Source organism: Gymnogyps californianus, chromosome 5 (assembly GCF_018139145.2).
Source record: "Gymnogyps californianus isolate 813 chromosome 5, ASM1813914v2, whole genome shotgun sequence".
In the NCBI taxonomy this organism is placed as follows: Eukaryota; Metazoa; Chordata; class Aves; order Accipitriformes; family Cathartidae; genus Gymnogyps; species Gymnogyps californianus.
The window spans coordinates 10,437,304-10,464,346 of NC_059475.1; the positions used below are offsets into that span (position 1 = coordinate 10,437,304).

The following is a 27,043-nucleotide window of genomic DNA, read 5'->3' on the forward strand; positions in this document are numbered from 1 at the left end:
TTATTTGCTGTAGTATCTGATGTGAGGAAGAACAGTTTTGTTATCCTGCTGAGGAGAGGGCTCAGCATTAATAGATTCTCAGTTATGTTAAAAGTAACTAGATAAAAATGCTTTTATTTTATGTTATAAAACTCAGGAGTTGCCCTATAATAGTCATTATTGTATGACCACCATTGTAGCATTGAGAGCTTTCCAGAGTTTCTTTACCTACATGAATCCTTGAAAATTTTACCGTTCTGTAAGTCTCTCTTCTCCGAGAGCTAATTGCATTGGAAAAAGTGACCCTTTGTAAAAGGAACAGGATAGTAACACCATGAAATACGTACGGTTGTTATAGTGTTTATGAAATGTCCTGAATTGGGAACAGGACATCAATCAAAGTAAAGTATTATGCTTAGAAGTCTTCTAGTTCATGGGAAAGAATAACAGAGAATTGGTGACAATGTTATTCTGAATTTGTTGTACTCTCTTTCAGGCTGAGATAGCCCAGCTACAGGAGCAATTAGCTCTCAAAGATGCAGAAATAGAACGCTTACAAAGTCAGCTATCTAGGACCTCATCGCACAGTGAAGTGGCAGAAAGAGGTAAGAGGAGGGGAAATAAAATTAAAAATCCAAACAGCTACTTTAACTTCACTTTGGTAGCAGCTTGGCTCAGTATTTCAAAGGAATACAAGGAGATACAAGAATGGACGTATAGAGTTTATTTTGGGAGGAAAAATGGTGCAAATTTATTTTGTCTTCTGATAGAGTAGAAGCCTTTAATGTGTGAAATTCTATCCTAATCTAGAGGCAGCACAAATTGCAACAAGTATCCTAAGGGCACTGAAACTTTTTCTACTGGAATTTTATTTATAATTTGAAAGAGTCATTGTAGTTCAGTGGGAATATATTTTTGTGTGTATACCTTCAAAATTTCTTTGAAAAATCTTTACAGTTACCATTTTTTAAGGAAAAAAAAAATTGTCACAGTAGTAGCTAAGCATAACGTTTAAATGTCCAAACATTCTAAAACATAGTCATTGATTCACGTCTTTCCTTTCTTCAGGACTATATCTCGTTTAGGCTCCCTCTCCCATGAAAGGTTGGACCAGATGGTCTTTCAAGGTCCCTTCCAGCCTGGGCTGGTCTATGATTCTATGATATTGCAGGTTTCGGTTTTAAATCTGCACTGTTGATACAGGTCAATGGCAAATAAACCAGTTTAGCCTTTGGTCTCAACCAGTCATGTCACAGTTCTCTGAAATATTGACTCCCTGGAGCTTCTGTCAATTGCTGGGCTGTGAGCAATATGATATTAGTGACCTTTTTCTTCTATAATACTGACGCTTATCCATGCAGGAATATTTGTGTGTAGTTTACCGCAGTGCATCAGCTTAGCTGCACTAACTTCTTTTGTGGGTGTTAACTAACACTTCCAAACAGTGCCCTTGTTGACATATGACTTCCCAGGTGCTGTGCTACCTCTTTCTGAGGGCTTACCAAGAATCTCCTTACAGGAATTAATACAGATGTATCTTTTCTAGAAGACTCTGTATTTTGACTGTTGCTTATTCCAGAGAAGTGACTTAACATATACTTGGTGCTGATTTCACTCAGCTGCAGAGCTTGTGCATGTAGAGAACTGCATGTCTAACAGCAGTGTTTTGTAGAGGAACTCTTCTACTAATAGAATTTTGTATTTTCTATGAGATTTGCAAATAATTTATGATATTTCAAAGTAAAGATAGTGGTATGACACTAAATCAAGAGCTCAGCAACTTTCAACTTCTAGTAGTGTCTCTGTTCCTGTTTATGCTGAAGATGGGTGAAACTGTCCTTGAGTCCAGTGGGAGAAGAATCAATCCCTGTACAGATTCTTTAGGCTACATTTAAGGAAACCACTTAGACTATATTTGAATGGACACAGTATGCAGCAGTAATAATTCTTCTGCAAAAAAATTACTGATTTATCAGATTTTTAGGTGGTCTTCTCAAATAAAGTTGAAAAATAATGTCGATGTACTTGTAGTATGCTAGAATGCATATTCTAATTAAATTGCAAGATTTATCTAATATGTGCTTTTTCTACATACTTTATTTGACTCTCACCATTTACCATCGTAGAGGAAGTTTATAGGAGAAGGCTAAAAGAAAAACGTAAGCCTTACAATTCACTTTTGGCTTTATCTCACTGTTCCTTTCACACAAATTATAACTCAGATGCATTCTGCAGCAATAATTCAATGGTTGTTTAGATTTGGCTAATTGTAATATACATGAGACATTGCTTTCATTGCTTGCAGCAAGCAGACAGCTACTTGCCCTGTTTAGTAAGATTTCACTTCAGAAAAAAAAGTCAGAGGTTCACAAATCAGATATTTGGACTTCAAAGGGACATTGTCAAGGTTAACAGAACCAAAACTTAACCTTTACCTCTTTTTATTTGTACATATGTAAAACCCATATAATATCTGGAAAGATGGCTTTAATTGAAAGCCTCCTTCCTTGGAGGGGAAGGATTTGGGCTTTTTTTAATCAGTGCAGTAAATTTAAAAAAACCAATCTGAATAATAATGTTTCCATACTTGATGTTGTTATAAATATTGTAAGTAAAGTTTGCTTTGATGTGTTTAAAAATACCTCGACACCAGTTCTTTTTGAAGTCTAATATTTATAAAGAGAAATTAGTAGGACTGTGATCTGTGATTTTTTAATGGCTTTTTAAAAATCTTCCAGTTGCTTGCCCACTGTCTGCTGGCTTTAGTTCTTGATTTGGCTGTGTCTGTGCATGTCTTGTGTTACTAAGTGTTCTCTTTTGCGAGAGAAATGTTTGCAAGGTTCATTTACATGTTTTAAAACTTAATCATTACTAGGTGTGTATTTTTCAGAATCACTACAAGAAAAATAATTACAGTTTTTGCAAATGGTTTAGATATGACATTGTATGTTCAACATTTAGATGTAAACCATTTTTTTTAAAGATGCTCTTTAGCAGTACTGATTTTCTTTCTTCTCTCTCACTTCATGCCTGCCACATCTGTTTTTCATAGTCTTTTGTGAAACAAGTGGGTCTGTTTTAATGTCAAAGCATGAATTCCTTGAGTGGCAGTTACAACAGATAAACTATTTCAGGTTCTGCCTCCATCATCTACACTTGATTTAGCATAGGTTAGTACTCGAAGACTTGCTAGGAGTAGCGTGTAGAGAAGAAATGAAAGATTTGGTTCAGCAAAGTTAGAATGACATGATTAACAACCTCATAAATTTTCAGAGAGTGTGTTTTAATTGATTTGACTATAACATTCCTGAATAACCTCTATCTTGTAATGCTAAATTGTGTGTGAGGCAATTCTGTATTAGCTCTTGATGTAGATTTTAACTTAGTTATTAATACTGAAATGTTTTAAGAAAAAAAAAATTTTTTTACAAATTTTCCTCGTATCAAACTAGTTTTTTTCATTTCCAAGTTTCATGAATGTCCTTGAACTACTTCTCATAAGCTGGTGAATATTTTTTGTCAGACAGAATATAATTAAATGTCAATCATACTTAAAATTATTTCCTTAAATATATAACAGCAAACACACTCTCATCTTTTGCAAAATAAGCTTCAATGTTTCTTTTTTTTCCATTACTTGACTTTTAGAGTATAAAATAGTATTATGTAGCCTTTTATAAGCAAAACCAGCATGTTTGTGTTGTGCGATGCTTTTAATAATTCAGCTTTTGAAAAGCTCTTAAGTTAAATGTAGTTTAATAGTGTATTTGCCATGCCACTGACATGGTTTTGGTTACTCATAAGAACATAAGGAGAGTATCACAAAACATATTTTTTTACACTAAATATAGGAAGTGTATTTTCTTTATAACATTTTAAAAACATTTTTAGATCAAGAAGTTCAACGGTTGAAGATAGGAATGGAGTCGTTATTGGCTGCAAATGAAGAAAAGGTGAGAAAATAATCCTCGTTCTAGATAAGAAGAATGAAATGATGGGTTTGAATCTCTGAAATGTTCTGAATAACCTGCTTTCTGTAAGCATGGTATTGCCCTGATTTTTGGATTATCCCATGAGATTGTGACAGAAGGTTGATTTTTAAATAGAAGGTATGGCTGACCTTGCTAACCTGGGTGCAGAACTTGGGAGGCTCATTAGATTCCAGAGGGGAGTAGAAAGCCAAGGCTGTAGTGAGCAGAACAGAATCTCCTGGGTTTTGCTATTGAAAAGATCACTAAGATTTGGTCATCTCTGGCAGCTCTTCATCTTCCAACCTAATCTGAAGTGCATTGATATCCCCAGTTTAGTTTGTGATATTGAAAGAAAGTCAAAGTGGCCTTTGAATAAGACTCAAATTTTGGGAGAAAGGGACCAGAATTTAGAGACAAGGGTTTAAAAAAAAAAAAAAAAAAAAAAAAAAGAGTACTAAAGAAGAGGAGGAGTGAAATTAAACCTATTTAAATGGTAAATTAAACCCATTTAAATGGTAAATATGATTTTTGTCTGTTATCACCTGTATGCTGTTTGCTTGTCAATCGGACAATTCAAGTGCAGGGTTTAGGGCTCAGTCTTGGAGGATGTTGAATCTCCACCTTCACATGCCATTGACTTACTACAGAAATTGTTCCTTATTTTTGGAGGGGGTGGGGAGCGGGGTTGAGGGGGATTAATTCTTGAGGAAATTGTAATTCTTGTTTTATGATAATAAACCAGGCCGTAGGATTTTCCTTTATGGTGACACACTCGTATACGATCAAATAGACAATAATATACATCCTTAAAAACTTCCTTTAGTAAGTGGGGAATCTGGACAGGGCAATGTTAATTCTGGAGAACATTAATGTGACTCATAACAACGTTTAGTTCTTAAAAAAAATCAAAATGCTAAAATTTACATCTGGAAAATAAAAGACGTGGCATTATCTCTTGCTAAAATAATTCCAAGTCTGCATAAGATTTTTGCATTTGAAGGGAACACAAAATATTGTTGCTTATGTGCTAATATCTGGATATGCTTACAGGGAAAGGAGGGTTATTTCCTTGGAAACTGTAGTGTTTAAACTCGTGGACTGATGGTTGACCCACAGCTTCTTAAATGTTTAATGTAGAACTGTTACCTTCAATAATATTGCAAAATAAAATATTCTTCCTGAGGGAAAATAGCTCTGAATAGCTTTTGGGATTACTCTAAAGATTCTTTGTGTCATTTAGGACAGAAAGTGCTCAACTAAGTTGCTAGCAACTGGTGCACATACTTCTTTTTTAAAAAAAAGGGGTATGTTAGTCTCAGTTCCTTGCTATTAAGAAGAACCTATTGCTTCTATCCATAGTTGGGATAACTGGGTATCTGGTTTAGGCCTCTCTTGTCTTGTGTATACTTGCTGAGGCGTGAAGGGAGGATCAGCATCATCTACCATTCTGTAATATGGTAAAGGTCTGGTTTCGTGCAGCTACTCCTACAACTCAGTTGATACCTGCTGTGACTGTAATGTAGCACATGTACTGGAGCAGATTTTAATTGAAATATTTCTGACACTGACCTAGCTACGGCAGTGCAGCAGTTCAGTATCAGCTAATCAATTAAATACTTGCCAACTTCCCTGGAAGGTTTGGGTTCCCCTTCCCCCCCCCCAGTGCCCACTTCTCTGCTTCTGTGGCTTTCCTGACACCTGCTTGTGAGAACTAGTTCTTTGTTACTTGCTTGGGTTTGTATTCAGTGCTCTGTAGTCACAGCACTGGGCAAAATTATTGCACAGGAATGGTCTAGAACTGGGGGTCAAAGAAACAGGACAAACTGTAAGAGTAGAAATTGCAAGATCACACACTTAAGTGACAAATAGCAAGAATTTATTATCATTGGGGACACAATATTATATATAGAAATGAGAGAAATGACAGATCCAATCAAATAATGATTACTACCCATCGCTATGTTGTGTCCGTGCAAAAGGCAGGTGCCCTCCCTGAATACATGAATCAAGATGCTTTCCATACCTAATAGGAAGGCATTAGGTATTGGAGAAAGAGTGGGATAATGCATCAGACATTCATGAGACCTCATTTCTTTGGTTCTATACAGGTTTGACTGCCTGAGTTCAAAAAGGTGTGTTCAAAACTGGCGTGAGTGTAGATGTTGGAATGCAGAACATACCCTACAAGAGAGGATTAAAGAACATGACTAGATTGTTAAACTGTACAAAACATAAACATGATTTACTTTATGATTACAGGTACGATGCTAGCAAAAAACCAAACACTGCCCACTTCAGGCAATTGAGGTTCAACTCCAGAATATTCCCTTGACTCTTAGAAGTGAAAGCAGATTTCCAAATTATGCTTCTGCATATAACTAATTTACTAGTAATGTCAAACTCCTCTGGTTTCCTTATATCCATAATTTCACACTGTCTAGCAAGTATTATGTATGATGGCAAATAAAAGCCAAGAAATGTTCCTTACAAGGCATGTGAGGGACTTGATCCTGCTTTCTGGAAAAGCAGGCCAAAATCACAGAAATGAATGTGTAATACAATGTTTCTGCAGGTTAAAAATGTAGGATTTTAAATATGATTTTATTTAATGCTTTTCACAGGACCGTCGAATAGAGGAGTTAACACTATTGCTAAGCCAGTACAGGAGGGTCAAAGAGATAATGATTGCAGCTCACGGTAAAATGTCTTGTGAATAATTTCCTGATACCAGGTCTTTTAAAAACTGCATGCGCTACAACTGCTATTTGTTGTCCTTTTAAATATGTGTATAGTAATATATATTTTATTATGCATATATTTGTATCACGTTGGAGTGCTATGAAAGTAAGTGTACACTCTTTCAGATACAGAGAGAACCACAGATTGTCTTGACCAGGCTTGTGTGTTACTGCCTGTAGTTTGTGGAGACTTCCTTTTTGTTTCCTATGCTGTAGGCAGTACAAAAAAATAGGGTCAAATGTGTCTGGAGATTTAGTTACATTACTATTCAGCAAGACTTCTGTGACTGAATCTTATGCTCGACTCCGTAAGTCATAACCTAAAATTTGTTCTACATCAGTTAATAGTAAATCCCTCCTTGGAGCCTAATTTTGGTGCTACCTGTTGTTTTAGATGGTGTCATTAAGGATTCTGATTGATAAGGAAGGATGACTGATGAGATTACTGCTCTGGCCGTACAGCTGTGTGAACTGCTCATCAGCTGGGTCTGAAGCGCTGCAGTTTAACTTATGTGCCAAGGCAATCTGAAGTCAGCAACTGCTCTCCTTAAAACACTTTGCTCTGTACTGCAATGGGGCAGGAGCTTTGGTTGCAGAACTACATCCATGTAGTGATGGCTGGGTGGACAGCTGGGGCCATGGTTTTATTAGCTACATCATGCAGTCCTGTCCCTCCTCACTGATGGGACTCCTGTAAGTCTCTTCCACAGTGCAGGCCTATGACTTACGTCCATCATGGCCAAAGCTTCATATCTCCTCTTTTGCTGCTGCTGCTGGTTGCCATCCCCTCAGTTGTACGTGGGTTGTAGAGGCCAGACCAAAAGGAATTATAGCAAAAAGGGTGAAAAGGAGGGAGCAAACAGCAGGACACTCGTGCAGACATAGAATTTGTTGACACACGGGCAGTTAGGAAAGTTCATTCAAATTAGCTAAAGGCATGAGTTTACAGTATTCTTATTAAATTGCATTATATCCCTCTCAAGAATCTATTATTCAAAATTAAAATTACATTCAGTTTGATTTCAGTTAATTTATCTGTAGGAGATGAATAAAGTATACAGATGGGTATTAAGTTTGTATGGTGTTTCCTGTGACCATTATGTTATAAGTAACTGGTTTTTACAGTGTGAAATGATATCAGGAGACCTTAGTGGATTATGAACATTAATTAATTAAACACATCCTATATTCAGATTTCCTACACCACAGTTCAATTCAGGAATGGCAGTAATGATCAGCTGCCAGCCAGCTAGCATTAATGACACAATGTTTTCCTTTTATGTCATGTTTTTTATATGGCATTCATAAAAGGGAAGCTGATCTCAGGTGCAATTTGATACTGTTAGGAGGACTTTTTTGGGGGTTTTTGCTAAAAAGAGTTGCAATTAATATAATAAGTTCTGTTGCCCTTCCCTTCCACTAAGAAAAATTCTGACGGCCAACTAGGCAAGTTCTGGTTTGGAGGGAACAACTGAAAACCCATGGTTGCTTTGGTGCACACAATATTATATATTTAGCTTCAAAATCTGGGGAAAAATCTTTGTGCCATTTCTCAGTTACACTGCAGGAAGTGGAGTGGGTTTTAGGACAATCTCATTTTAAGTTCCCACCTTAGTTTTCAGTACTAAATTTAGTCTGGGAAACTTGACCTTCTGAAAGGACGGTTTTGTTCAACATACATCATCACATTAAGAAACACAATATTTTCAGGTCTTGTATGGCAGAACAGAAACTTGTATTTAACACACAAAAATAGGGAACAAGAGTCAGGTAAATCTCTCTCTGAATGTTCATTTAAAAAAAAAAAAAAAAAAAGTCTCTCACTTGAAAGTGTTCTAAAAGGAAATCCAAAGGTGTGGTTGTAGCTTTTGGAGACATATTGATGTTAACTCCCAAGATAGCTACACCACTGTTGCCCTGAGAGCAGGTGCTCTCATCAGTAACCCCCACAGCTCCACTCTCCTTGGCCACATCCTGGTTGTACAGATTTGAGTGCACCATCCCGCTGTGGGACATGGTTTTTGGAGGACACTTGTGCGCATGAGCAAGGAGCAAGCCATGATGCTCTGGATTATTGAGTTGGTACTGCAGGGAGTATGGTGGTGTTAATGTATGCTAGTATAGACGTTCAGTACAGTGTAAATAAAAAACGAGTGATGCTCAGCATAATAAACCAAAAACAAACCCCAAAACCTGTGTAGGAACTAGAGTGCATACTGAGATTGTCCACACTGAGGTGCATACTGTGATGGCTACAACATTATCACAGCCCAGATGAGCTTGTTACCTTAAGTGCGTTTGTGGGAGTCTCATGTAATATCTCCCTTGATTATTTACTTTATTTCTAGAGGTATGTTTTAAAGGTTCCCTTTGAAGTGTAATCTCTGCTTAAAAACTTTTGGTAGAATCAGTGGGTTGAAATCTTCTCTCTCTGATAACTGTTGCAAGTAATTACTTGACAGAAACAATATATTGTAAGTATTTCTTATTTCTGGTTAAGGCAAGCTACAAATGATGTTGACAAAAGATGACTGACTCTTCACCATAGGTAGCACATACATTTGAAAAACAAAAATCTATTTTGGATTGAGTAGGGCAGCTGCTTGAAACAGCCACTGACAGTTGAGTAAAATGTAACTCAATCTGTATCCTGAACTCGACTACAGGTAGCTCTTCCGTGCTAACTGAAGGGCTCTGTACCAGCAACCGTAGCATAAGTTTCATTTCATATCCTGAAGGGCCAATGGTCAGTATCAGGTTTGTCGGCAGTCTTTGTAGCTGAACAGCATGATAACCAAGCTCATGTCTACTGAGTTTTCAAGTGATCTCTCTTCTGATAGTGCCAAGACTTAACCATAAGATTTGGTGGTTTTTCATAACTGCCTAGAGCTGCTGCACCTCTATCACATAAATTAGGAATTATTAATGTGCTTAAAGGTCAGTCTAAATTTCTCCGTCATGGCATAGCAGCCCTTCCGCCTCCTGTATGCATAGGAGATCTCAAGAAAAAAATTCTTATCCAAAATACTCTGGAAGTTTGCAGAGCACTAAATATTCAGACTCTGATTTGGTATCGCAGCTTTGGCAATTTAGGAATAAAATCCTACTAAATAATGAATTTGGAGTATTTCAGTATTTGTTTAGATCTGGAATATCCAGAAAAACCTGGAGTGTGTTTACCATGTTCATCCTTGAACTGAGCATGGGGCACTGCATTATGATACAGATGATGTTAAACATGCATACTACCTATAAAGCGATATATTGTGAGTAAGAAAATGGTACCAACTTGAACTTGCCTCAGAACATGAAACTATGAGTCGTTCAAAAGCTGCCTCATAAGCAGCTCAGCTACTCACAGCAGAGCACAACATGTAACTAGAAGTGGTAAATTTGTTGCTCTAATATAAATCAGCTTGCTTTAAGTCAGAGCCTGAAGGAGGGATGGGGAGTGGAGAGGCTGGTAAACTACACACATCAGATGAGGACTGAAGGGGAATTTAGAGACTGAAGTATTTAGACTGTCTGATATGGTCCTAAATGGGTTTTTTTGGCCTGTTTCTCTCCCTTTCTACTTCTAATCTTTAATGCTCGCAGGCTCTTCTGTCTCTGGTGGCAGTGAAGAGGAACTTGAGACAACTTCAAGGAAGTGGAATCTTTTGAATAATCCTCAAGGAGAATTATTTAAAGCAGAGGTACTTAGTAAAGATGTTTTAGAAGCAAGTTCTGCTGTATATATGATTTGTTTGTACTGGTTTCTCTGTAGTAGCTGAAGTAATGTAGATGAGGGTTTGGCCCTGGCTGAATTTTTGTACTTCTTGGTATGGGCATGATAGATTCAGAAGCGGGCACTGGAGTTATTGAAACTCTTCTATTTTACATAGGCCTCTTCAGGAGAATTGTCACCAGCTATGCTCTCTCCAGTGCCACACAAAGCTACAGAAATCAGGCAAGACCTTTGTTTCTTGTTTTTCGTGTGGATTGTCCTAAGTCTGTGTCATTTAATCTGTTTAACTGTTGGCATGTTGTCTTGCCTGTTCTTGGCTTTGAAAGAACTTTTGGGTAGTTGTGAAAGCAGCGTTTGCCATGGGAGTTTGCAATACTTAGTTGTATAAGATTTGAATTACGGGAATAAATTAGCACTTTTATATATCAGAAGATATATGTATTCTAGTACTTAAAACAGTATATTTTATTCTGATTCAAAGTGGAAGCATTCCAGTATCTTCAACTAATTTAACCTCTCCACAAGAAGAATCCTTGGAAATCATAAATAGGTAAGAATGAGTAACTTTAATTGAAATGTATAACATACAGCCAGAAATTGTTTTTATACTGCTGCCTTTTTCCATTTTTAAAATCCCTTAATGTTGCACACTGTTCACAGAGAGTTATTACTGTCTACTTTTGCTTGTTAAGAGCTTCTAAAAAGTCATCCATAGATAGAAGGTTTAAAACTGCACATTGTGCCTTGTTGCCTTTCATTGTTGATGAAAGGATGTCTTGTTGCCGTTTCTGACTTCATCTATTGCAGTTCCCAATACTATGAGTTTTAGGCTAAAAATATAACAAAAGAAATGAGTCTCCTAATTCTGAATTATCTGTTATATGCAGACATTATGTGATATATACAGCTGTCGTCATGATACAGTTGTGGCATATGCAAACATACTGTGTTGTATTAACTGTTGCTTTTTTGCCTGTCGTTATTTTAAGGGTTCCACAGAAAAAAAAGTCCAGTAGTTTAGAAGACTTGCAGAGTGAATCCCTGGAAAAGGTTGGTTTATTTGTAATCACAATTTCTGGTGTTTAGTATCATGACTAAAAGATAAAGGTGAAGTATAAATACTCTTTTTGTTTCACATATAGTAACCTTCACCACCAGTAACATTGTATGTGGGGAAAAAAGCCCTAATGATAAAACAGTTCAGGTTCTTTTTTCACCCCGTTGCCAAGCCTTAGCATAAACAAATGAGTTGACACGCCCATACGTACACGTCCTCAAATTCAGCTTCTCACCTGAAAAAGAAGAAAAATATTTTAAGAGAAATACAACAAATAATGTTAATGAGAATAATTTTGTTGATTCTGCAGTATTATTTTGTTTATAGGTAAGTGTTTTTAAAATAATTTTAACTTCCAAATCGCTAAAAATGTTAAGGCAGGAGATCCTGAAAGTAATTAAATATTGGGACTGGGTATTTCCACATAGGATTCCTTTTTGAGTGTTTGCATGTAAATATGAGTGTCGCTCCCTAATTTAGACTTCTGCTATAAATGGCATTCCTGAAGATGGTAGTGATGCTGCCTTAGTTAAAACAGCAGGAGCACTGTTATTAATTCAAAGGCTTAATTCCATTCCAGAATAAAGACTTCCCAATTTACAAAGTTTCCTTACATTATGGTCCAGAGGCTTGTTTTGTCATTATGTACACTGAAACTTTTCTGCACTTGTAATTATGCTTTGTGAGACTGTTATTGACACTTTCTATATGCAAATTAGGCTTAATACTAGATTACCCACATCCAGCAATGCCATTTAAAATGGATACTAGTAATATCATTTTTTCCAGTACTTCAAATGTCCTTAAAGCTTTCTTAAATCTCTGAAGATGCCAGTGACCAAACAGAATATTTGAAATTTGTGTTGCACTCATTTGATTGTGGTCATACACGTGACAAATCAGTTCAGAACTAACATTTCATTCCGTGTGGAATTTATGAAGGTCTGTTTTCTTTCCATAACTTTTAAATTCTTTTCCTGTCTTAAATTCAAAACCTTAATTTGTCTCTGTGATATGATGTGATAAAGCTGTACCTACACATTTAAGCTGTAAATCCGCTCTATCTGTTAAATCAGAGTCCACAGAAGAATAAGAAACTACCAAGGATATGAGAGAATTGTAGCAAGCCAGCCCCAGGTTCAGCAAGGCATTTAAATTGTATGCCCTAATTTAGGCATGAGGCTTCTTAGTGAAATAACTGAGACCTCCCTATGCATATGAGTAAGTAGCTAAACGTGAATTGGTTACAACCAAAATTAAGGCCAAGAAAACTTGTTTTGCTGACTCAGCATGACAAGACTTTGCTTCTTGCCTTACGTCCAAGAGAACCTGTGCTAGCGGCACTGTTTACTGGAGCTATTCTACTTTGCACAAAACTCAAATTCCAATTACGTCCAGCAATAAGAATAATAAAATAAAATCAAACACGTTGGTGTCTCTGACCTAGCCGTGCTGGTATTTTTATCAATTCATTTCTATCACAGCTCTTTATGGTTTCAGCTGGATACATACAGTATTGTGTATGTTCTTTTTTTATGTCAGTCATTTTCATATTGGTTTAACTGTTAAACAACTGTTATGTTTCCAGCTTAAAGTAGGTCTAAAGGCACCACCCAGAAACCTGAAAATAGAAAAATTCCTTTGATCACAACAGAACCTAAACAGGGCCAAAATTCTGTAGAGTGGTTTGAACACACACATTTAGTATTAACTATTTTATTGAAATGAAATGAAGAGATAACAGACCTTGTAATATATTGTCAATGCATTAAGTAGCATCACTATAGTAGTAAGACTACAATTGATGTTCTGTGTATGTATGTTAATACTAACATTTGTCTGTTGCTTTTTTCCATAAAACTTTGAAATTACCCTCCCTGCAACTCCGTAGTATGTAGACGGAAAACCAGTACAGCCTGTTGTAGAACAAGAGGTATATTAACTGTAAACTCTCTTAACATTTATCTGTGGTGATGTGCTGTGATGGTATGGCTGTGTTTTCATTTTATATTCATTTTCTTTTTATAATTTTTGCATAGTTCTAGTCCTGACAAACTCTGAGAACAGGGGTAAGGATTTGAAAGGGAAATCTTTTTTTTTTATCTAAAAGCTTTTATGTGAGGTTAGAAGCTGAAGTCAGTCAATTTCAGAAAATACAGGGCCAATGTAATAAGCAATTTCTCTACTCATATAATTTTTGGTACAAGTCAGGATGTACTCCTGCAGTTGCCAAAACAGGAGCAGGGGTTGAGTAATTGAGGAATCTGGACTGTAGTTGTCGTATCACAAAGATCCCTCTAGGCCTTGAAAGAAGAATAGATAAACCAGTGGTTATCTCATTAAATATTTCATGTATCATCCTGTCACAGACAATGCTTTAAGTGTTTTAAAACAATTTTGTTAGCATGGCGTTACTAAATAGGAGCATACTCTATGTTTCTGTACACTAAATATGTCTTGCGTATTTCAGTACAGTTTTCCTACATAACCTCCTTTCTGATACTGAAACGTTTACCAATATGAGCTTATTCCAAAACACACATTGAATGTACACCACTCCCACTAATGTCAATGGGAGTTGCAGGTTCATTGCTTGTCTGGAAAAGCCTCTATATTCCTACAGTTTTGACAGTTGTGGGATATACATTTTTGTCTAGAGTGATGGCTCCTTCATTTTTTCATTTGGATTCAGTATTGAAGAAGTCTCAACATGCCATTTCCAAAACTGTAGACAAGTACCTCTGTGAAACACATACTTTGGCTGGAAAAGTATCTTGTTAGGCTCAAAACTGTCAGATTTATATCCAAGTTCTAATCTGCCCTTGAACAAGGAGCAAGATCCCCAAGTAGCTGATCACTGAAAAATTGAATGCAAGGAAAATTAAGAGATATTCTATTTTTAGCAAAGCCTCCATACCTGTTCCCTTTCAACAGAATATACTGAGAATTTGAGGACCAGCTCTTGTGAGCTCTGTTGCTGGAGGAAGGTCCTTCCAGCATAAGTAATCTCACTGATGCTAGTGACACTGGGTATGTGTACCATAGCTGCAGGCCAGCATACGTTAGACTCTTATTTTAGCCTGACATGGACAAAAATTGTAGAGTCAGCAGCCATTCAGACTAGCCCTAAAATACAGCTCAGTCTATGCTTTTTTCCCCCAGCATATATCAAAAGTATACCTTGTGCTTAGGTTCTATAATAGAATTGGCAATTATATATTTAGCTATATATTTGGCAACTACAATTATTTTTTTAAAACCTCGTATTTGTAATGTTATCTATACAAAGCGATCTTAATTCTTACAAAAGTTAAATTTCTGTACCCTAACTTCATTGTTGATTCTTTTACTATTACTAATGGTGGTGGGCAAATATGTTTGACGAAATTTGAGTTATACAAATACTTTTGGCTTAAATTCCAGCGAGGTGCAATTGTGAAAAATAGGGGAAAAAACTGACAGGGCAAAGAACGGGCTGAAAAGTAACTAAATGCATTTCTGGAACTATGAAAGTTGACCTTGGAAGGACCAAATTATTATATAGTGCCAGGGTCCTAGAGGAAAGGGAGACAGCTAGAAAAATGCTTATGACAAAACCAGGTAATATTCAACATATATTTTAATGTAATATACAATCTGGCTGAAGCGGGAGGGGCAGATGAGGGAAGAGAAGGCTGCGTCTTAGCTAGAAAACTTTGTCAGCTGACTATCGGATTTAAATTGAATTATCTGTAAGCAGGAACATGGAGGGGGTGGTGTCATTTTGAACCATGAACTTCAAATACTTTTTCTCATCTTTTTAAATATTGTGTACTGGATTGCAAATGCTATGAGGGATTTGATTTTGTACTTATTTATTTTATTTTTCCCTCTTCAAAAAAACAGAGTAAGCCACTTGTGAAAGGCAGCAAGTATCAAACCTTGCCAGGAAAGCTGCCTCGACCCTTACAGAATGGAGAGCAGGGAACATATAATTTGCCAGATGGATGTGGCATGAACGACGAGGACAACAGCGTCCTGGGCCTAAGTATGTATCCACGCATCTCTGAGAGGGTTATGTAGGAAGGAAAAAAAGCAAACTGTTTGAGGGATTGGGCCATAACACAGTGTATAACCTGCTATGCCAGAACAATGGACTATAACGTTCACGTGATTCAGTTAGGGAAAGTTCTACCTCTGTTTTTTTAACAATGTACCAAAAATATTCCACATTAGCTCACTGGGGAGTAAAGGATGGTTTCAAGTTAGAGTGTTCTTTTCTGTTGCACTTGATGATACAATTTGCTGACATCATTGAAAGCATAAGTAATGAAAAGACACCGTTTTGGAGACTGTGGGGAGAGCATTCTGAAAGTCAACAGATCTGTAACTAAAAATCAAAACTTTCAGAGACGCAAACATATTGACAATATGAATAAGCAGTATTTTTTCCAGACACGCTTTCAGTGCTCCCGAGCTTGCTGATCTGTTTTCTTAAAAAACAGGCAAGCAAACAAAAAGGCACAGCCAAGTAGATCTTCAGTGCTTTTAAAAACTGTACACTAGATTGGTATATTAAATAAAACAAACCGACCTGTCCCTTGTCATCCTACTGCATTTAGTGTGTGAAGCTTCACAATGTAACTAGCACCAACGTGCACGCTTCAGGGAAAAATCCTAGTATCAGCACTGGTGGTTGCTGTAGCTTGTGGGGACCCACAAGTGAAAAATTAACTCGCTAGGTGCAGAAAAACATCAGTGGATTTTGAAAATACAAGTATATTGTTATTCCATAACCATAGCCATGTGTGGAAGCCTACATTAATTTCTTTTCAGTGACATCTTAAGCATGGATTTATTGACAAAAAGTATTACAAGTGAAGCACAGAACCAGGCATTTGCCAAGGACTGAAGAGCTTGGGAGCTCGGGCACAAGAGTATCCCTTGTGATTTTGAAGTGTTCCTACACTTCAAAAGTTACAGTGGGGTTTTTTTGTTTGGCTGGGGGTTTTTTGTTTGGTGCGTTTTTATTTATTTTAAGGCCTCATGGTCCTGAAAGGTGCTAGGGTACTGTAGTTTCAAGATTTCAATAGGTTGTGGGTTGTTCAGGGGGTTTTTAAAGAGTTTTTCTGTGATTGCAACACTGTAGGCAATGCATGAGCCGTGCTATTATGTCTTTAACTACAGGATTATCCAAGGATGGGTGATCTTCTAAAGGAAAATGTTATTTTTCTAGAAACAAGCAATGACTCCTTAAATACACTGAATTAACAGAATTTTTTTACGCAGGTTGGTTCGTTTCTTGCATGTGCAGTAAACTCATTACACCTCCAATTCTATATTGCAGAGGAATTTGATGTAATCTTAGACATTGCGTCATTTCAGATATTTTGCAGACTTTGTGGAGCTCTGTAATATATGCTTAATGTGTTGAAATTGGCTAAGAGTAGTTTAAAAAAACAAACAAACAAACAAAACGGATAAATGATCATCCCTGTCTATTGAAGATGACCCGTACAGAATTCTTGGGGCTTGTGCACACCAATGCATATTCACTTTCATGTCAAGCATAACTGCTTCTTTTCTTTTTGTTTCTGCTTTTAATGCTTAGCTTACTACTTTGCTCTTCTGTAACTTTATTTTGCTGGTGTTTTATATCTTCTTTGCTTCTTCATCTGGCTTTCTGCTTCTTGGGATGACTGAAGATCGCATCAGGAGTGTCAGTGCACCAGTGCTAGGTACTGTATCCAAACAAGATGCAACTTTAACATGAATTTTGCTGCTTATTTCTTTCCTTTCCTTTTTCCCTCCCTTTCTCTCTGAAATCCTAATACCAAGTGGGCCATCCAGATTGAATTCCTTAAGTGCAGCACTGAAATGAAGTAACAAACAGCTTTTGCTGTATGGCATTCGGATGGGATTTCTTTTTAAGATACTTATTGCTGCTTTTGTTCTGTTTTCACTGAATTCAACAGAAAAATTCCCACTGATTTTGATGGAGGAGTTATGGTATTAAGAATAGGCAAGGCAAGAGTCTGAAGACCTTAATTAAAATAATGTATTTAAATACAAATGACAAATAACAATACTATTTTACCCCATGTTTTATTATTTTCTTTTCTGTATCAAATGTACAGCTACTATTTTTTTCACCTTCTTAGCATGTTTTTTTTTTTAATACAAGAACAATTTTATAGATATCTTTACTTTTTTATTATGTTCTGCATTTAAACGTTAGTCTCCCAGATAACAACTTTGTTAATAATTAGTATGAAATGTGACTATATTACTGTTCTTAACCCAGGAGAAACAGAAAATGTGGATGGTACAGTAGTCTCGGATGACCTTTCACCTCTTTCTTCGGGAATGGATTCAGGTCCACAATCTCCACTGTGTCCAGAAAACAGAAAGAGTCCAAAAGGGATCAAGAAAATCTGGGGAAAGTAAGGTCTTTTTTGGGTTTTGTTTGTTTGTTTGTTTGTTTTGGATTTTTTGTTCCCTGTCAAAGCATTTTTCTGAGAATGAATCCAGTTCTTGGCAAAAGCTACACTAGCTACAGCAAGAATAAAGTAAAATTCAGGAAAAGGAGAGAAAGCAGCAGCTCTGTGATTGTACAGGTGTGTCTGTGTACACATGGGTGTAGAAAAATGGATGGTAGCATCCACAGCATCATGCTGTTGGAAGAAATAAGACACTGCTGTCATCTTAATGCTAATAATTTAGAATGCCAACAGTTTCATTAGCTATGAAAAATTAAATGCTAGTGAGTTGTTCATTACAGAAGGCATGAGGTAAAAAAATGCGAGAAAACAGAAGAAACAAAAAGCAGGGGGACTGAGCTTTACTGTGTTCACTTTGTCTGCTTCAGGACAGCAGACATTTACAAGTCTGGCCTCCAGTGTGGATTACTAGTTGGACTGAAGGGTTATGGCTGCTCTGCAGAGCTTTTTTCTTTCCTCAGAGTTAGGTCTAGACAGTGTTTGCCTGGAACTTCTTCAGCTACCACTTGAATTAGATGTTTGTGGTTTACAGGAAGATTAATACAGCTTCTAGTTGTCACTATAGTTTCCATACGAAACATGTTCTCTGTTGCAAGCTAATAGTACTATCGTGGCACTCTTGTCTTGAAAGAATAAGAAGAACTCAGTCAGGTAACTTCCCTGCAGACGATCTGGGTTTGGCAGAGTTTCGAAGAGGTGGTCTCCGTGCAACAGCTGGACCTCGGTTATCCAGATCAAAGGAAACCAAAGGCCAGAAAAGGTAATGGTTCCTTCTTTACCTTGCACAGCATATTCAAGCGGTGTTGTTAAATGTGCTCAACAGCCAAACCCTCCTCTTGTGAAATACTTTTTTCCCCAACGTACTCATTACACGTGGAATTCCACAACAACTGGAAAGAATTTCTCTGGTAGAAAACGTATCCTGAGTAGCTCCCCTGTCTGCACCCCTTCAGCTGCAGGTTGCAGCACTAGCTGTTTGTTGGGGCATCAAAAATTTCACCTTGTTAAAGAACAAGAAAACTTACCATCTCCTGTGGGATTATCTACAAAGTGATGAGGATTCAGCAATTCCCTTTTTCCTCTTTTCAAATAGAAAATGGGAAATTCTTATTCACACACCCCCCCCCTCCACCCCCCAACTGTTCACAAGCTGAGGCTGGGCAGCCAAATTAACAGGGCACTAGTACCACAGCATATGCTGCAAGAATGGCTCTTGGCTTTTATTATTGCACAGAACAAAGCACACCGCTACATACCCTGTACTACTGCCTCTGGCACACGATGAGCTTTCTGATAATAACCATAATTCTTTCCTTTAAGATTTTTCAAACATTTCTTGTACTTTTCAGTGACTACAATGCTCCGTTTGCTCAGTGGAGCACTGAAAGAGTTTGTAACTGGCTTGAGGACTTTGGTCTCGGTCAGTACGTCATTTTTGCACGGCAGTGGGTGACTTCAGGCCATACACTGTTAACTGCGACACCTCAGGACATGGAAAAGGTAATAATCTGTAACTGTTTCTCTCAAGCAACCATACATGTTGATTCTGTACAAACAGGCCCCTTCAAACAACTGGCAGTTCTACCTTTCTGAAATACGTAGGATCAATTTTTGTAGATACCTAACGAGATGAAAAGAGCCAGAGGCAAGGCAAACTATTTGTTAATGTTTTTTGTTGCAGGAAATGGGAATAAAGCATCCACTGCACAGGAAGAAATTAGTTTTGGCCATTAAATCAATAAATGCAAAACAAGATGAGAAGTCTGCACAACTCGATCATATCTGGGTGACACGTAAGTGTTTGAACTGTCATGGAATTGTTTGGAAAGGAATTTCCCCCACCCCTGTGGATGGGCTGCCTGATATATGTTTGTTTAAGCAGTTACCAAACATCTTTTTAAGAGCGCTAAGTTTCAACAGAGTAGAATGAGGATTTTTGTGTTGCTCTTGACATACAAATATACAGTTATACAGTATGAACTCTGTCATGCAGATTGCAGGGAAATAAATGGGGGGGGGCAGGGCGGGGCACGGCTCAATCTAGCCAGAGCTACGTTATGCTGCAGAAGGTATGTGCTCAGTGACACACTCTATGTAAAATATCACAGGGGTAGCGTGGACAAAGCTGTTTAGTGGGAATTGCTGTTAGGCTTCTGGTAAGAGGCTGTCCTTTTGAAAGGTGAGTAGGTAGAGCGAGCCACCTGAATGCCTCAGAAGAAGCCAGCTCAGACAAGAAGGGGAGAAGGGCTTCATTCTCACTAATCTGGACTTGGGTACACCGTTGTTCTTGTATCTGCAGGATGGCTTGATGATATTGGTTTACCTCAGTACAAAGACCAGTTTCATGAATCCAGAGTTGATGGGAGAATGTTGCAGTACTTAACTGTGGTAAGCTAAAATCCTTTTTTCCTCAGGTTAACCAAATTTAAGTTCAGAATGAGCAAAGAATTTTACAATTTTCCTTTGACTGCGAGCAGTTAAAGAATTTTTTGCAAGACAGAAATAGTGCCAGTAGTAACAACTCATTTGTATTGTCTAGTGCATGATTACTATTCCTAAGGTACATAAAGTAAGTCATAGGATATGTTATAGCTAACTTCTGCTAAGTCTTTCTTTCAATATCATGTAGCACACCACGATTAAAGGTAAAATGACGTATTTTACATGCAACTTCTGGAGTGTGTTTTTCTCCACACCAAGTTAGCAACAATATTCAGTAAAACTAAAGATAAGCAGCAAATCCAGTAATTTGTACAGCTCTGACCACATTAGCAGCAAACCATGCACTACACACAGACACTGTGTTTTCTTACAGTTTCCCTGCCCAGGTTTGGACAACTAAGTATTTGGTTTTGTTAACTGTGCTGTGAAAAAAATGCCTAATTTTAGCTGTTATCAAAAGTACAGCCTTGCCTATGCTGCTTAAGGAGCCTTTGTTATAGGAGCATGGTCCCTGCTGTTCCATGGTTAGGTGTGTGTTGCTAGCTGCAGTGATCCTACTCACAACAGGATCTCAGCCAGACCAGAAACACTCCAAACATTTTAAAACTATCCAGGAGCTTGGATTTTACTTAATAGGCTACAAGCTCTCCTTCATTTTTTTAGCCAGGTCTTGCTATGGTGCAATGTTTAAAAAAAAAAAAACAACCACAAACCAAACACCAACCAACAACAAAAACCCTCACCCTAAAAAACCCTCTTTAAAATATAAACTTTTATTTTACCTAAGCCATAGTTACTGTGGTTTATATAAAACTACATAGCAAGCTTAAAATCTCTCTTCTTGGGGAAAGTACCTGTTCTGGTATGTATTCTGTGCCCCTTCAGAGGCTCTCTCCTTTACAGAATGACCTTCTCTTTCTGAAAGTCACCAGTCAGCTGCATCATCTGAGTATTAAATGTGCCATTCATGTGCTGCATGTCAACAGTTTTAACCCCCACTGTCTACGCAGGAGACCAGTTGAGGAGGTAAAAGAATGTTTAAATAAATTTAAATTAAACAAGCACTAATTACCCGATTCCAGCCAAAGGGGATAGAAAGTTAGCAATGTACAATGATACAATAGAATCACTGCTACTAGGGAATTGCATCTAAAGCAGTAGTTATGCTGCTTTCCAGCTCTGGAATGTAACATGTACTCACTGATAATAAAAATCTACTCAGTCCTTAAGTGCTTGAGCCACTTACTGGTTGAATCTCATGCACTTCCCTTTAGGAATTCTTTGCTTAGTTTAAAGAAGTTAATTCAACTTCCAAGAGAATAATTTGGAATGTTTTTTCTTTGCCTGTCTTAATTTTTAACTCTCAAAGACTAAGGTTTTTGCCTTACCTGGTCAGCATAGCTTATTCCCCTAGTATTAAAGACTGACAGTAATACTGTTCTCAAAATGCTCCCTTTTTTACACCTAGCATCTGTAATCTCTACTGTTATACTACCTGATGCAATATATGGTGTTTCATCTGTACTAGACTATGCTTGCCATCTCGTCAGAGGATACTTGAAAGAGGCCTTGAACAGAAACAGTACCTTAGAACCAGGGAGAAAATACTGCTCTTTGAGGAAGAGGAGGAACAATGTTTTAATCTGAGCTGAGGATACATATTGTGAACATGCAGTGACAATGCAGGCTATAGTGTCATCATCTCTTCTGCTTACTTTAACAGAATAACGTTTCGCCTTCTGAAGTAGTTCAGTGGTCCAATCACAGAGTGATGGAATGGCTCAGATCAGTCGATCTGGCAGAATATGCACCAAACCTTCGAGGAAGCGGAGTGCATGGTGGCCTGATTGTAAGAATTTGTTTTAACATTTTACTACATATCTACTAAAAATTAACAGACTGTAATATAAAACATCTTTTATCTGGTGTTTGTCAAGCAGGAGGAAACAAATACATCTGCAATATGACAGCATGATCAGGCCTTCTAAAGAGCCTCTTGATCTGATCCATGCATCTTAATTTTACAGAGGAAAACTAAAATAAAAAAGGAACTGCTAAAACATTTTTTATAATGAAAGCTGAGCTGTGCATGAGTGTTTAACAGCAGTACATTAGGAAAAAAAAAAACCGTACCATGGGAAAGTTACTTATTGATAAGGCATCATTGAGTGTTTCTTTGAGTGGTTTTAATAGAATTCTGAGCCACAGTAAATAACTGTCCTGAACTGGCAGCAGTCTTGCCAACAATCAGGAATGACATTTTTTTAATTCAAAACATTCAGAACTATTTGCAGCTTAGTAACGTCAGAGTTCTGAAATAGCGTGATTCTAGTCCTGTAGAATTTTTGCAAAAATGAAATAGAAAAAAATGTGCTAAGTTTATACTCTGAGTAGAGCAGAAAATTCCGAAAACAAACTTGTTCACTCCAAACAAATGTAAGGTTTGATGATAAATACATATTTGCCTGATCATGCTCTGCATTTCTTAGTGCCTACTTTCATGTATTTCCCATTCAAACCCTAGTGAGTATCATAGTGCGAGTGAGTTATAAAAGGTCTAATGTAGATAGATAGCTTAAGAACAAGATTCCTCTGATAAGCACTGTAATGCTTTACTATTGCAAATATTTAACCATATAAAAAAATAAATATTCTGCCATTTTTTAATAGATTCTCGAACCTCGCTTCAATGGTGACACGCTGGCAATGCTGCTGAATATTCCACCTCAAAAGACCCTACTGCGACGCCACCTAACAACCAATTTTAACGTATTAATTGGACCAGAGACACAACAAGAAAAGAGAGAAATAACAGAATCAACAGCATACACACCTCTGACCACCACTGCCAAAGTTCGGGTATGTACTGCTTTCAAAAAGGAGGTATTTCAGACTTCCTCTCCCCTGTCTTATAAATAAGGGACAAACACGGGCAGGGAGAGCTCAGTTCTAGGAGGAGTGTTACATTTTCCTTAATTCTATGTACCAAAGCACTTAATTTGTATCTGTTTAAATCACCTTCTGAAATAAGCATGCAATCCCTTCTGTCTTTTCTTAGAAGGAACACTATCTAAATGTATTTAACATCAACTGTAACTTCCAATTTGAAAACAATTAAATTTATTTAGTTTAGAATCTACGTGCTTGAAGGACTAGGGTATAGCAGTAAATCAAAAAGGAGAGGATTTTGAATGTTTAAAGGACAACCTTATTTTTCTTATTCAAAACTTGTTGTGTTGTCTTCTTATTTTAGCCAAAGAAACTTGGATTTTCACATTTTGGAAACTTAAGAAAAAAGAAATTTGATGAATCAACAGACTACATTTGTCCTATGGATACAAACCCAGCTGCTACGAATGGTACTCAGAAAAACTATGGTGGATACAAAGGACTTAGTCCACTCACTGATAGGGAACTGGATCAGGTGGGACAGACTGACTGATGCCATTCTCATCTCATCCTCTCCATCCATTCCAAAGCTTGCAAATAACCAAATGTTAGCATATAACAAAGTATTTGCTACATCCGCATGAACTTACTGAGAAAGTATTGGCTATGGACACTGGAAAGAGTTCTATACTAAGAATGTCAGGTTAATTTTTTTAATCAACATCATAATAAACTCCTTCATCTTCAAGCCCTTTTTCAGGAATATAACACCTTTACACTATGAAGATCGATGTATTTTGACAATTAAGGTGGTGGTTGCAGTAAACACGAGACTTTTGTACTTCTAGCTTTCATAATCTTAGTATGGCACAGTACTTTTTTCATTCTCTTTATGGGTGGTTTTTAATGTAATAAATTTATTTGGACTAATTTGTACAAAGCTATCAAGTTATATATTAAAGTACAACTGGATTGTATATTTTTAACAGACATTAATCAAAGAATCCAACTGAATTTTTCTTTCATTATGTACAGTGGGGAGTAGTTATGCTTAGACAGTGTATGTGAAAACAATGCATCAGTAATAAACAACATTATTATTAATAAACCAATACTTAAAAAATTCACTTTTGTTATATAGTAGTGAACTTGTGAATGAAACTGTCTAGACATCATACACACAAATGATGAACACTAAAAACCATCAAATTTTATTCAACTTTGCTGTTGTGTAAAGGGATGTAAACCCTGAAAAATGGAGCTCCTGGAGGCTTGTGTGAACTTTGGCAACACACAAGAGCCAGACAGAGGCAGCTGGGGTAAACTGTCCTATCTCCAGTGACCTTAAGTGACATACATAAAAACATTTTAAGTCTGATGAGAATGGTCACAAAACTGAAAAGACTAACTGTGAAAGTAATTTTTTCATTTGCATGGTTTACTGCATCTAACATCTCATTTGTGTTCATTATCTAACCATTGTCTTTTTCAATGTACACCTTAGTTTACTAAAGTACTGTTCCTAAGTAGGGACAATACCAAATCCTGACTGTAATTTAGTATGGATGTCCACTTGCACAGTTAAGAGTTGCAAGTGAACGTGTTAACTTTGAGCCAAGAGCTTACATGATGCAGTTGTTCAAGCATTACAAAAATACTGGATTTTTCCCTTGGAGCATGGCCTTTCAGTTAAGCCTGACTTCTGAGCATGTGGTCATGCAGTGAAATCTCAATGCCCTAGAAGAGATAACCTTTTTATGTAAGAATAGGTAGGACTGCATCATGAAGGACTATTACTTCTTGCCTGTGAAAGACGACTACCAGAAGTATAATAAGTAAGTGTTACATCATCTGGAAAATATTACTCTGCATTGATAATATCAGTTAAGCTTTTTCTTTTCTTGTGTGAATTACAGCTCAAGTTTCATGGAATCAATCTTAAATGCGTTTTCACATACCTTCTTATAGCATGGAGGCATTTTTGTTAATGTGCAGAAATCAGAGCTTTTAAACTTATCACAACTTCATTTGTCCAGGCACAGATACCTCCCAAAGATGCATGTAGAGTGAATAAAATTGCACATACTGTCTGATTTGAACTAGTTCCTGAATACTTTTACAGATGGAACATTCAGAAGGAACAGTAATGCAAATAGGGGCTCTTTCTCAAGGCATAAGCCATCTTACGGTATGTACTAATTTCACTCTTGTTTTAAAGTCACAAATGTATTCTGCTAGAATTCAGTGAAAGTTGGTCATTGCTGGTAGTAGAGTAAGTGGATCACTATTCTTGTTAAACACCTCTTTATAGTCTGGTTGCACATTCACAGTCCAAAAAAACCCTGCTTTTAAATCACACTAGGAATTACGTTTCATTTAGGCCTATTTTAATTTTTCATGAACTCTGCTATCTCTTTGACCCAATGACAGCTATGCATCCCCTTAAATGAAAACAATTCTTCAAAGATTTTGCAAGTAACCACCATCGAATGCCTCAGTCACAGCAAAGTCTAGCAAAAAGGTACAGACTTGAAAATTTACATGAGCTAAAACTCCACGGAAAACAAAACAAAACAAGAAAATCACTATTAATTCCTGACTCCATAGCAGCTCATTTAAAAAAAAAAAAATAAGTTGACTGAATGGTATAATGAGAAATTACACAACATAGTTGAGTCACATGCCACACAAAATCTTTGTGAGAATTTCCTCAAGCAAATAATAGTTTATTTAAAGCTGCATTCAAGAAATTCCTTTTAATTTTATGTGGCTCTAACCCCCTCTGTTGTGAATCTGATCTCATTACAGTTGGATTTCTTTAACTATAGGCCCCTAACTGAACATGCTTACTCGTTCACATCTTGTTTTTTCAGACGATGTTAAGCCAAGATGAAATGCTGAATGACAGCAGATTTTTAACACCTACTTTTGAAGACTGGAGATGATGTTTCAACATGACCAAGACCACTAATAATACACCTCACGCCTGTCCAGAGGGGTGGCCAGGAGAAGCTTGATGCTGTGGTACAGAAAAGCTTTACCTCTTTTCTGCCAATGATGAGACTTACCACATCATAGCAGTCAATATTGTCAATGTAGCAACACATTACAGGTAACTCTCCTCTGCACTGTTTTCCATATCACATAATGTGAAATAGGTGTTGAGAGAGAAGTGGTACTCATATCCAGAGTCTGGAAAGCCAAGACTGGCAACATGTTTTACCCTTTTATTCAGTCGTCTTTTACATGGTATGTTTATGTACTATTATACAAAAGATCTCTTGTAATTTTTTTATTTTTATAATTAACTTGTAATGCAGGAATCATTAATACTCTGTTGTACCATGTGGACTAATCAGAGCCGCCTAGAAATTCAGATGGATGCTAGTGAGTGCAGTGGTCATGGCTCGCTAACTACTACTGCAGTCTTGCCAGAAGCTGTCTCCCATAAAAGGATTTTAATCTCTCATCCCTTTCATTAGATAAAAAGAGGGCAGGACATGTGCTAAGTGCAGTGTAGAATGGGAAGAATGGAACATAATACTATCCATCAAGCCCTTGCTTTTATCAGGAGGATGACAAGATGGCATGTTCACAAATCTTTACCTAACTCAAAAGATGCTGAACAACTACAGCAGGAAGTGTAACAGTGAGACTACCAGAAAAACTGGTAGACTCAAAAGCTGGTGCTTCATTTGAAGTGATTTTTTTTAATCATGTGATTTTTACATGTGCACTAAGATGTTAGTGCATCAAAATGT

At 37.1% G+C, this 27,043-nt stretch overlaps 2 protein-coding genes across 3 annotated transcripts in view; one reads left to right on the plus strand and one right to left on the minus strand.

Moving 5' to 3' along the window:
- Positions 1 to 26,395, plus strand: part of PPFIBP2 (PPFIA binding protein 2) — an 89,436-nt gene extending 63,041 nt beyond the window's left edge. Inside the window, exons 7-27 of the mRNA XM_050898495.1 lie at positions 476 to 584; positions 3,871 to 3,932; positions 6,572 to 6,647; positions 10,286 to 10,383; positions 10,573 to 10,637; positions 10,897 to 10,965; positions 11,405 to 11,465; positions 13,364 to 13,405; positions 15,358 to 15,499; positions 17,157 to 17,189; positions 17,756 to 17,894; positions 18,583 to 18,711; positions 19,301 to 19,451; positions 19,633 to 19,744; positions 20,251 to 20,339; positions 21,297 to 21,419; positions 22,117 to 22,242; positions 23,064 to 23,252; positions 23,647 to 23,817; positions 25,405 to 25,470; positions 26,156 to 26,395. Coding sequence (XP_050754452.1) covers positions 476 to 584; positions 3,871 to 3,932; positions 6,572 to 6,647; positions 10,286 to 10,383; positions 10,573 to 10,637; positions 10,897 to 10,965; positions 11,405 to 11,465; positions 13,364 to 13,405; positions 15,358 to 15,499; positions 17,157 to 17,189; positions 17,756 to 17,894; positions 18,583 to 18,711; positions 19,301 to 19,451; positions 19,633 to 19,744; positions 20,251 to 20,339; positions 21,297 to 21,419; positions 22,117 to 22,242; positions 23,064 to 23,252; positions 23,647 to 23,817; positions 25,405 to 25,470; positions 26,156 to 26,227 — 2,124 coding nt within the window. The 3' untranslated portion in view covers positions 26,228 to 26,395. The remainder of the gene's footprint in view (positions 1 to 475; positions 585 to 3,870; positions 3,933 to 6,571; positions 6,648 to 10,285; positions 10,384 to 10,572; positions 10,638 to 10,896; positions 10,966 to 11,404; positions 11,466 to 13,363; positions 13,406 to 15,357; positions 15,500 to 17,156; positions 17,190 to 17,755; positions 17,895 to 18,582; positions 18,712 to 19,300; positions 19,452 to 19,632; positions 19,745 to 20,250; positions 20,340 to 21,296; positions 21,420 to 22,116; positions 22,243 to 23,063; positions 23,253 to 23,646; positions 23,818 to 25,404; positions 25,471 to 26,155) is intronic.
- LOC127017437 (NADH-cytochrome b5 reductase 2) overlaps positions 10,963 to 27,043 on the minus strand; it is a 31,678-nt gene continuing 15,597 nt past the window's right edge. For both annotated transcript variants that reach the window (XM_050898496.1, XM_050898497.1), the window contains one exon: positions 10,963 to 11,707. The gene's annotated coding sequence lies outside the window, so the exon portion shown is untranslated. The remainder of the gene's footprint in view (positions 11,708 to 27,043) is intronic.